At 42.2% G+C, this 12,281-nt stretch overlaps 1 protein-coding gene across 2 annotated transcripts in view; it reads left to right on the top strand.

Annotated features, from left to right (window-relative positions):
* The window catches only part of LONRF2 (LON peptidase N-terminal domain and ring finger 2), a 203,813-nt gene that overhangs the window by 98,544 nt on the left and 92,988 nt on the right, over nucleotides 1-12,281 (top strand). For both annotated transcript variants that reach the window (XM_078658018.1, XM_078658017.1), the window contains exon 6: nucleotides 7,828-7,912. In XM_078658018.1, coding sequence (XP_078514144.1) covers nucleotides 7,828-7,912 — 85 coding nt within the window. The remainder of the gene's footprint in view (nucleotides 1-7,827; nucleotides 7,913-12,281) is intronic.

Below are 12,281 nucleotides of genomic sequence, written 5' to 3'. Positions count from 1 at the left end.
GGGTGCGAGGGGCGGTTACGGAGGAGCCACGGAGTCCCGCTGCTGAGTACATCGGCGTCCAAGCCACGCCCCCTTCCTTACGACTTTTCATTATATGGGTAGTGCTTTCAATTATGGGTTTGTCCGGCTTGTGGTAATCGAATTTGGGACAGTCCTAATAATTAACTTGTGGGTTGGTACGATGTAAAGTGAGCTTTTTGGAATGTAATAATGTATGTGAAATGTATTCTATTGGTCAGAATTTGCCGCAGTGGGTGCGCATTTGTAATTAATCGAAAATACCATAAAAAGAGATGTCTTGCTCTACGAAGTTGAGCAGTCTCCTGAGTTGTACACCGTGTTGTATTGCTTGGTTTACTGTTACTAGCTGCAGCTAATAAATTTGATCTCTGACGCCACCTAGAAGTATTCCGTGTCTCTGTATACCAAGACAGGTGAATCCGAAGACTTCGGGTGTGTCCCTGGCACTGCTGAGTTCTAAGAAAACCCGGTTCTTCAGACACCACCCTTGTGTTAGTCCCAAGGTGCCTAGAAGCAATGTTACATTCTGCTTGGCCAAGGAGCTCCCAAAGTGCTCTTTCTGGCATCTTCCTAAGTAATATCCTCCCTGTCAGTTGATGGGTGAGCCTCTGGGTTGGTGTAAGTGCCCATTTGCAGTAGGTGATGTACAGTCTTTTCCTATACCACTAAGAGCGGCATGGGAAAAAAACACTTACCTCTTCGGTCGGCTGCATCTCTCCTCGGCTTCCCTTCCCACGAGTCCCGGAACAGAAGCAGGAAACAAACAGGCTCCGCTCAAGCTAATCACAACGCTGCTGTCACCATGACAGCAGCGTCACGATTGGTCTGAGTGCTGTCGTTGGGACCTCAGACGGGGTCTACGAGCCTGTGCATGTTCTCCAGCTAGGCTGGAATACAGGCTGGTGGAGAACATGCACATTTTAGCCAGCACAAGATTGCAGGTCATGCACACTGAGAAAGTGCCCCAACCACTCCTCCTCCCTGCTCTATGAGCAGCCTAGCCCTGCTCCGCAAAACTGCCTCAGCGTGTAAAAATAAAATGATAATAACATTGTCATTTCATTTTATTTTTCATTTTTTGCACTTCGAAAAGCAGTGAGGCGACACTCCTCCACCTTAGCGGAGAAGCCACCCCTGCATTTTGATGCTAGTCAGTGAAAGGACATGCTTACATTACATTTCTACATGACCTATTTTTAAACGCCATGTACCAACATTTAAAGGGGGAGCACAGGCACTTTGCTACTGGTTAGCAAAGGGTAAAGAGCACAGATTTCTAAAACAGGCAAAAAATATAGGGTCCAACAAGAGGTTTACAATCCGGCGTGACCATGCAGAAAAGGTACACATCTGATTACAGTTGAGCACAGTGGATCAACTATACTCTGCATGTAACTAGTGAGATGCTTTCAGAAATAGTTCTTTGTTAAGCATTTTGAAATAAGAAATATTCAGAATATGAGCATTGCATAACAAATTGGAGCATGATTCGAAGTTGCAATACCCCATCGAACAAATTAGCTGCATGAATAACAGTAAATTGTAGAAGAATATTATGTGCAAAAAAAAGAGGCAATTATGTATATAGATAGGGCTCTACCGGTGTCTTTACAGTATATGTGTGGAGCATCTGCCAAAAGCGCTGGGGGTGAGTGGTAGTCTACCATGTTTTCAGTGGGGTAGAGAGGTAAGGGATTGAAGGCAGAGGAGAACAGCAATTAAGTGGTGTATCAGGAAAGTGAGGTGCTAATGACTGTTACCAGGTGAGCTGGATTACCAAGTCAACCCAGTCATATCTCAGTAGGTATGTACATACCGCAGAAAGCAGGTAACCCACCTGGATAGAAGCCCTTCCGGGAATGCTGAGTCTTGTAAAAGCATTTTCCCCAAATTATGTCCGATACAGCCAATGAGTAATTAAAGCTGTGTATTCCACTTTCAAGTTTCTCTGGCCATTGTCAGCCTTTCCTTGAACCAGTCAGTTTTTCAAGGTCAATGGCGACCTTCAGCTTGCTCATTTTCTCAACAGACAGAGCTGTTGCAAACCCACTTTGCTAATGAGCACTATTGCCTGTAAGGTCTCACACATTGTGTGATATGATCAGTGAGGCAGACGCTTAGAAGCAGTAACTGCAAGATGTCCACATGAACGAAAACTTCAGTGACAAGCAGCGTTTGAGGTTAGGGCAGAACCACAAATTTGGACCATCTGATCTTTCTGATAATAGAAACAAGACCATCCCTTTCTAGATTCCTAAAAGGGTTTCCCCATTTCGCCTGATAAATTACCTTCTCAGCATTAAGGGACAGGGCCACCTTCTCCTCCTGGTCGTACACCTATCGTTGATTTAATTTGTGAGAAAGCCCGGCTCAATCTTTGCCAAGATGCTGGCTTCCACGTGCAGGGTATCAGCATGCTCATAATTTTGAGTAGTAAAGGTCATAGTAAGTTCCCCAATAATATTATTGAGGTTGATAAATAATAAACTGCTTTCATCACCTATTGACAGGATAGTCGACATTGATTAATTCTGAGCTGAAATTCGAATAGCCTACCGGCCTTCTACCCTTATTTGTAATGCTTTCTTATCCCTCGCTGTAGAGCACACTCGAACTGAGAAGTACAAAGAGCATTGAGTTCAAATTTGGCTCTAAATTTGTCTTGAAAAAGTGGGGTGCTGGGTGAATGATTATAACATGCGAGAGATCTGTACTAGAGGCCTCAAGTGTCCCCTGCTTTTCCAGGTCACCTTTTCGCATGGCAGAGTCCATTATCATGTTGCCCCAAATAAATGCCTTTCTAGTTGCCTGGAGTATTTGCTCAAAGTCTTTTACGTTCTCGATGTGTAGAAGGGAATCTGCCAAATGGGATTGCAATTTCTTCTTCTCTTTAGGCAGCATGGACTTCAAGGTATTCATTCACCATGAGCCCGATTTGGGGGTCAAGAGTCGAATGAACGGGCGTATTTGAACTGTGGCACGATCAGGGATCGTCTCTCTAGAAGGCTTGTTCTGCTGGTTGGAGGCTGATTTGAGGAAGAAATCAAAACTGGTGAAAATTTAGTCCTACGATTGGGACGGCGAAAACCCCAAATTTCAGCTATTGTGTAGTTTTATGAGCTCAGAAAATAATCCAGTCTCTGGAGTGACCGTGATACAGTGTACCATTCCTATCTGGAGAAGGGTCTACTGTTGAATTCCAATCACCCCCCTCCATATTCGCCGCCCACCAGCCTTGCACAACAATAGACTTATCCCTGCTTTCCAGACTAATTACCTTTAATCTGAATTTTCGCAAAGAAATCAGTGTCTGTCTAGGTTTTCAAAAAATGGATATGGAAACCTTTTGTAAATAATCTGGACATACTGCCTTTTTTGTACTTTAATCACCAAGTCCCTCCTTAGTTTGCAAGTGATTTAATGGACAAATATGAAGGGGTCTTTATTTCCCTTTATGTAATGCGTGAGCCTGTTAATGTTTAGGCAAAGCATGTTTAATGTCCTGTGTATTAGTGATTCTTGAGCAGAGGGGATCACTGCAGCGCATTGTAAGTGATAGTTGCTGAAGGTGTCACAGTTTTGGAAAGGACGATGGCTGTTCTTCTGAAACCCATAAATCGACCAACATCATCTAGTTCTAAAGTCATTAACTTGTACAAATCTCTTTTCCTAAACCTCTGCGGTTTCACCTTCCCTCTAATTTTCATCCCTGTCATCTCTCTTGCACCAAGTCCTCAAAATATTTTCAAATACTCTTGTTCTGTCATTTTTAAAATCCTACCAAATTTGACAAACTATAGTCCTTTTCTATAGTGATCTGTCAGAGATTACATATTTCTGATGAATACACCATCTGTGGATTGCTCACCTTTTAAATACCCCCCATGCGCAACATTCCTCTGGAACTTTTCGCCATATCTTTCCCACGTTGATGAGGACGTCATAATACCACTGCACTGCACAAGACTCAGCACGATGTCATCGGAGCCATTGTTGGCATGCTGACTTCAGTTCCCTTTTTGCCGTGCCGTTGACTCGTAACTTTTCCCTAGGCTCTCCATATTGTGGGCGATTTCTTCTTTTTCTGTAAGTGCAACTTTGTTGCAAGTGAAGAGGTCTCCTCCGAGGAAGTCTGGATTCAAGCCCTGCAGGTAATGCTGCAGTCAGATTTCCAATGCTGACCCAAACGAAGATTGCCTTTGGAGCTTGTCATCTTACTATGGTGTTGAAGCTTGTTTGTCATGTCATCAGATGACGCCGAAGACTTTGAAAATAGGAAGGCAAAGCTTTTAAATGGCAGAAGCACAAAGCCTGAAGAAATGTTGTTGAAGGTCTCGGCCTTGGTTGGAGTCGTCGTCTTCCCATGCCTTGAGGTTCTCAAGGCCTTCCTATTCATTTATTTATTTATTTGGTGTTTTATATAGCGTGAACATGACCCAACATAGGGTATCGGAGCGCTTTACATTTACATATCTTTCAACTTAGGACAACCCAATCTACATGGAAATTTAGTAAACCTAATCAGCGTGCAGCAAATCGTTAGAAACAGTTATGCTTCAAGGTTCTAAATAGTTATACATTGATTTGTGAGAGAAACATATATGCTTTAACACTCGTGTATGCAAGTCCAACATGAAGGTTAGGGGTGGAAGTCTGGTAGCTTGTCTGTGAAATCAGAGGTTGTCTTCCTCCTTTTCCTTTGCGGTCCGTCATTTCAGGTCTTAACAGACAATACCACTGCGATGCGGTATGTAAACGAGCAGGGAGGAGTAGGGTCGTATCTTCTCTGCAGAGAAGCTCTGCGGCTTTGGTCGTGGGTTCAGAACCATCATATTTGAATCATTGCAAATCACTTGGCCGGAGTTCTGAATGTAAATGTGGACAGTCTCAGTCGGCATTATTCAGCCGATCATGAGTGGCGTCTCCAGCCGTAAGTGGTTCAGCACATTTTTGGGCTGTGAGGGATTCCTCAGTTTGACCACTCACGAGAACGTGCATTGCATGTCGTTCTGCAGCCTATAGTATCCGATAAAGGGAGCATTGGGGGACGCGTTTCAGTTAGACTGAGGATACCAGCTGCTTTACACATTTTTCCTGATACCCATGATTCCTTGGGTTCAGAGGAAGATTTACCAAGACTTGGGCCCAAGTCATATTAGTAGACCTGGACTGGCCGCGAAGGGTGTGGTACACAGACCTTCTTTACTTCTCTTTGTGCTCTCCGCTCCGTCTCCCTCACAGGGGAGACCTCCTCTCGCAGGGGCAGGTTCTACACCCACATCTCCAGAGCCTGCACCTTCGTGCCAGGAGATTGCACAGTGCAACCGAAGTTCTTTCTTTCTCCCATCTGATGTAGTGGATGTTATTTTATCGGCCAGATGACTCTCTACCAAGACAGTCTATGCTGGGAAGTGGGTGAAATTTGTGAAATGGTTTGGAAAGAAGTTAATTGGCCCTTTGAAAACCTAGTTTTGTGCTTTCCCTGGCACAGCTAGCTTGCTTTTGCCTTATCGGCATTTCTTTGTGTGCTTCACCAACCTTCCCTTTTTAAGTCCCCTATAGGTTTAAGATTAATTAAATAGCTTATTAATAGGTTTCCTCCCACTCCATTTATCATGCCTCAGTGGGATCTTAATCTAGTACTTACATTTGTAATGTGTTCTCCTTTTGAGCCCCTATATAGTTGCCCATTGAGGCTTCTTACCTTTAAAACTATATTTTTTGTGGCAATAACATCTGCTAGAAGCTGCAGGCCCTTAGCTTTAAGCCTCCTTTCACAACCTTTCATGCAGATAATTTGGTGCTTAGAACCATAGCTGCTTTCCTGCCAAAGGTGGTCATTCCGTTCTACATGAGCCAATCCAGTACCTTGCCTACTTTTTACCCTACTCTGCATCCATTGAAGGAGGACAGGCTACATCGTTTGGACCCTAAGAGGGCTGTGAGCTTCTACATAGACAGAACTTGTGGATTCAGATTGGATGACCAGCTGTTTGGTGTATATTTGGGCAAAATGAAGGTGGAAAGCAGTACACAAGAGGATTTTGTCCAGGTGGATAACCCTGTGCATCGAGATAACGTGCACCTTGGCTAAGAAGGGGTCACCTGAAGGTATTAGAGCTCATTCTACCTGAGCTAAATCTCCAACTTCTGCTTTTGCTAGAGGTGTCCCTGTGGTTGACATTTGCAAAGCGGCAACTTGGGCCTCCCTCCACTCTTTAGCAAAGCATTATTGCTTGGATTCTGAAGTGAAGAAGGACAGCCATTTTGCTCATTCTGTGTTACAGGATTTTTTGGTACAGGCAGGCACCCTCCTCCGAGTGCGGGACTGCTTCAAGATTCTATTCAAAAAGGAAGGAATCCATAGGCAGCAGTATCCATCAGAAGAACAACTTACTTACCTTTTGGTAATGCTTTTTCAGGAGGATACAGTATCTGCCTGTGGATTCCACACGGACCCACCCGCCTCCCAGTTGCCTTTCTGCTTACACCGAAAATAAGTTTGAATGTAGTTAATGTATGATGTTTCTAATAGGAATACTGTGATACTCATAAGTATGCTATTGTGTATCCAATTTCAGTGCACTTAGTCAAATTTATGAATGTAGCATTTGCTGTATACTACGTATGTTTGGTGTATACATTGTTGGTTCACCTGCTCGCCTCGAAGGCACAGAAAAAATGATTGGAAACTGACATCCGCACGCTGGCGAGTTCTTCTTATGGCTCCTATGACATCACACGGAATTGCATGCGGAGCCATAGTATTATGACGTCCTCTTTGACGTAGGAGAGCCATGGAGAAAAGTTTCTGTGGAATGCTGTGCATGGCAGATAGAAGAAAGTTGAGGAATCCACAGGCAGATACTGTATCCACCAGAAAAACCGTTACCAAATGTAAGTAACTTGTTCTTTTGGTTAAATCAGAGAGCCAAGATTGCAGCCCCCAACTTTTAAATTCAAGCTCATATATATCCTTGTTTCGTTACTTACTCTTCTCAACTTCTTCTCCCTCTCCAAATTCCTACATGCTTAATGTGTTGTACCTGTCTGTAAGGGCTTCCATATTTGGCAGGCAAGGAACCAGAGGAACTACGATTTGAAGTGATGTTTTCAAGCTCATACAATTTTGGTAACGTTGGGAAATAGGGATAGAGATTCAAGATTGCCCTGCTTCAAAAATCTCCAGGTTTACCAGTTCTCCTCCTCTGTCCTTTATAATAGTGCTTAATATTAGTGTTCAGTTCTTTAGAACTATGTTTCAGCTATCGATGGGTTGATTAGCTCGCAGCAAATGAAGCCACCTACAGAGGTAGTACAGCAAGACAGGTGATCATGCAAAGGGAGCAGACTTGTTTTAGGTGAACCAGCTATCAACATTTTGCTTTTAATTAGGTATGGTGGCACATTGCAGGCCAGGGAAGTTGGTTGAAAATATGTGAAGAAACACACAAAAAATCCAAATGCCAAACCTCACCATGACTTATTTACTTTTCCATTGTGCTCGGTATTTCTGTTGGCTTTTTGACATACATTTGATAATGTGTACTTAAAATCACAGTTTCAGCAGTTGGTACAATGCAAGCAACATCCCTTTTTTAATTATAGCTGACTAACAAATAAATTGTGTGTTTTCATAAATTATCATCACGTAGTTGACCAGTATGAATCAAAGCTCCGTCTTTTACAGGGCACGTATGTTGATACCAAGTCTGTTATTTCGTAATATTCTTTAAGCATTCTACAGCCCTTGGTTGAATTGTCACTGATTTAAGCTCACCTCATATTATTTTAATTCTTTATTAGATGCAGAATCTTTACCTGAGAAAACTGTGACCACCTCAAGCGTCCACTTGGATTGCTCGGACTTTGAGTGTTCTCTTTGTATGAGGTATGCATTAACCTTTTCTAGTCTTCACAGATGTTACATTTTCTTCAGAGGTCAGAAGACGACTTGGTAACATTGAAAATTAACCACATTCCTTTTGTTTACAGTACTTTAACCCAACTCATATCCCTTGGTCAATGGTTCTTGGTTATGCACACAAAAGATACTGTAAGTTGTTGTTAACATAGTGTTAACATAGTCTTCTCAGATGCATGAATACCACACACCTTTCAATAAGAGATTATCACATCACAAATAATAGGTCGTTATCATTTGAGGCCAGTTTTTTCTCTGTTTTTAGGGCGATTCGTGACTTTAAAGACATAAAGCACATCAACAACACCCTAGAAAGTATTGCAACCAAGAATCAAAATCACGGAGAACTAGATAGTGAATGCAAAATGATAGGATTAGTACAGAGACCGAGATAACAGAGCAGCAGTGAAAATAATTGCAAGCTCACTAATGTTGTTAGCCTATATATGACATTTTCATAGACCAGCAAATAGTACCCTAAAAAGTGGTAGTGGAAGTATAAAGCTCAGCCAATCAAAAACATGAAAAATGGGCTATGCTTCAGCAGAGGGACAAACCAGAAAAGGAAGGTAAGAAGTCCAGTAATATGCAAGGAAATAAGAGTGGCAGTGTAGCCAACTAGTGGCAGCAGTGTTTGGGATAGTCCACAAGAGGTCCTTCAGGACTTAAGCATGACATCTGTGCCCTCTGCTGCAGCGTAGAGAAAGTTTTGTTTCTTCCCTCGGTGCAACAGTTAGTGTTTTATCGGAAACAGAACATATCTGTGTTTAATTGAATTTGGACTGAGGGTAGTGAGAGCTTGTCTAGGAAATTATGATTGTTATTAGTAACCTCTTTGTTTAGAATTGGTAATTGTGCTTTGCTTTTGTACAGATGTGTTTGCTTTCTGTGCAGCTTTTTTCTTGGAGCTTTGTTGCGTGGTGTATTTTTCTTGGCAACTCGATGTGGAGGATGTGTTGTTACTGGGGTTATTCTTGTTTTTTGTTTTATGTACTTGCCATACGTGGTAGAGATTGTGTCCATTGTGTTTATTCCTGCAAGGAAAGAGCAGAGGATGTGATGCTATGTTTATTAATTGTGTGGGGCACAACTTTGAACTGCTGTGCGTGGAGGAAATGCAGTCTAACTAAGGGGTTTCTTGTGGTCTGCATTGTGTTGCTTGGAGAGGTCACTCTCTAATAGAGAGGATTCACATTTCTATGGAGAGTGCAGTCTCAACAGGGTGGTATCTCTGTTCTGCAGTGTGGAGAATACATGTCCCATTAGGTGGGGATGCCTACTTCAGTTGCTGTGCTTGGAGGGTGCGGTGCGTTCCCTGCTGGGTGAGATGCCTTTTTATGTTGTTTTGCATGGAGGTAGTGGATGTGCCTGTTTATATATGTGAAGGGAACAAATGCCACTCAGTAGGATGCTTGATAATAGTGTGAGCAGATGCATCTCCGGAACTCCCATTTTAGTGTGTGGGGGATAAAAACGTCACTATGTCAGATTCCAAGTTTATGTGCAGCAAGATTGCGAACTTCTCTTCTTGAGATGCCCGTTTTTGTGATGCGTATAGATGATGCAAACTCCTATAGGTGGTCAGTGAGTAGATTGTTCCTCACAGTGCGGTGCGTTCCTCATAGAGGAATATGAATGAGCTTTCTGATTTTATTTTCACTATGCAGCACTGGTGACTGTGGGTGTAGTATGAGTAATTGAGCGAACGTTAGGAGTATTGAAGGCGTCAAGAGAAGAAGGTGATAGAGTGAAAGGACTGATGATGTAGAATGATGGTTGCCTTGTGTGAGTTAAGTTGGAGTGCTTTTTATTTGCTTTTCTTTGTGCTTGCTTTATTGAAATGTATTCTGATTTGTATTTTCTGATGGATGATTGTTGTTTGTCGGTCATGCCCTCTATGCTTTTTGATATTTATTTACGCAAGTATATCGGATGTGCAGTTTAATGTATTCTTTTCATGTGGTTCTGTGTGTTTTTTTATTATTATCATTTTGGCTTCTAGCATTTGCATAGTGTTTAATACAACTACTGTTCTCCCTAAGTGAACTTCTTGGTGGGCAGGTAACAGGCGAACCACCCTTGTGTATGGGCGGGAGAGTCTGATCTATGTGGGAAATGTTAGACGTTGTGCACGATGGTTAAAGGGCTTTGCAGTTGTGTTGCTACGCTTAGATATGAAATGCGTCAGAATGGTGTGAAATAAATAGGAGTGTGCTTATGAATCTAAAACATCCCTGTATTGTTAATCAGATGAGCAATGTGATGATCTTGAATACTGGCCAAGTGTATGGGAATAGCCTAAACTTTACAGCTCATCTGACCTCGAGGAGGTTGTGAAGGTTTCTTGGTCTTGCAACATTAATTTCCAGAGCACAGCCTTCTGTTCTGAAAAGATTGAACTAACAATACCGAGCTCTCTTAACAGAGGGATCTTCAGAAAAGGGAGCAGTCTGGAGCTGAGGTCCTTCTTTGGTTCTGTTTTACAAAGTTTGTACTGTAAGGTTGGTCTAGTACCATGGATGGTCCAGTGGGAGTGCAGGGTATCTTTAAGATAAGTTTTGCTACCATTGAATATTAAATAATTCCTGGAGTGATGTGATTGTGAATGCAGATGTGCAGAAGCTGGCAGATAAATTCTGGAGTCTGCGGATAGTGCTTAGGAGCATCCTAAAATCTTTTTGCATAGACTAGACCGGTGAGAACCAAGGCATCACCTGTACAGTTTGTGGAAATTCACGCTGCTGAAAGATAACACAGAAAGGAGGAGGATTTGATCACTTAAATTACCTGTGGAAGAAGGGAGAGGGTGGAATCCATTATCGGTCAGATTCCTCACTACTTTGGCGGGATTTAGTTACATTCCAAGTTCCAGGAGCTAAAGTGCAGAGTGATGGTGCTGGATCCAGTTTCCATATGTTTGATTCTCAGGTTTTGAGGAGTTGAGCTTAAAGTGGATGCACTACATCCACAGATTCACTGCTAGTCAGTCAGGATCTTTGATACAGGAGTGCAGTTTTTTGGGGTGGTTACAGTTTGAGGCATAACTGTAACATGTGAGATTGAAGGATTTCATTATGTCTGGTAGTATGTCGAGCGTTGTGTTGTATACAAATGGTAAACTTGCGTCTGAGTATATAGTAAATGTTATTAGTGAAAGGTAAAATTGTATTTGTGAGATGTTTGAGAGATAAGGTTTCCAATCCAGGGCCGGGCTTGTTTTTATTCTTGTTTTGGTCCGTCAGTAAGGTGAAGTGTGTGTCTCTGCCTGTGCTTGCATATGTTCATCCCTCTCTATTCGTAATCCCTACTACGTATAGAATGTGTTTATGTGCTGGGAGTATCCGCGACAGGCAGATGCTGGGCTGTGAATATCTACCACTCTTCATGTTGCATCAGATTCTCTGTTCTTGCTGTATAAAGAAAGGTAAATAAAACCTTCACACTGCCCTTCTTGATCTGTACCAGAAGGGTCATTTCAGGCCACAACAGGACCTTCTTCCAAAAGACAGCAATCTGGATAAGACGGTTGGTCTCAACACAGTCATTGTAAAATCAGTGTAGCTAAGGTATTTCTTCTGTCCATCCATGCTCTTTCAGGTTTGAACATTTCATTAATTGAAGTGCACAATAACACAATAAGACAAAACCTTTTCATGGCCGTAACACATATTGTTACATAGCCGATTCTTTTTTTCCAATGATGAGGATTCAAAGAAGACAGTCTGAGATTTATAAAAGTCTGGCTGTCCAAAGTCCACAGCATTCTAAGAGCACAAAGTTGCTGTAGTAGACAAGATACCAATACCATCCCTGAATCCCAATCGCCCTGGATTCACAGTACTGACGTTGTGAATAATGTCTCGACCTCACCTAGCCTTCATTTCCACTAATCTAATTCTTGAATGTGATTTGCAGATCTCTTTTATATGAGTATGATTCTTCTGAGACTAACTGCTAAAGAGCTCACCTAGTTCAACTTGTCTGTCTTCTAACAGATAACATATTCTCTCCTTTCCTGCATTATTAGGACTGTTACATTGACTTGTCTCAGGATGATTCCTATTGTGTAGATGGATAAAGCTACAACTAGGCCTCCTCTGCAACATTTTGTAACTGTCTCTACCTTAACCAGAACACTGCTTGAGCATAATTTGATCAGGCAGTGCTTCTCCAACTTTAATGCCACATTTTCTCTCCTCTGCTCCTTTCTACCCTGCAGGCTGCTATTTTCCATAAATATGTGTAATATATGGGTTCATTTCTTTTTTATATTGCAGGTTATTTTGCAGTTATCACTCAAAATCGTAGTCCCAAGATGTGGTTTTATTGGAATAAC

This window comes from Lissotriton helveticus, chromosome 8 (genome assembly GCF_964261635.1).
Source record: "Lissotriton helveticus chromosome 8, aLisHel1.1, whole genome shotgun sequence".
NCBI classification, from domain to species: domain Eukaryota; kingdom Metazoa; phylum Chordata; class Amphibia; order Caudata; family Salamandridae; genus Lissotriton; species Lissotriton helveticus.
The sequence above is the reverse complement of the archived record's forward strand: the minus strand, read 5'-3'. Positions and strand labels throughout refer to the sequence as shown.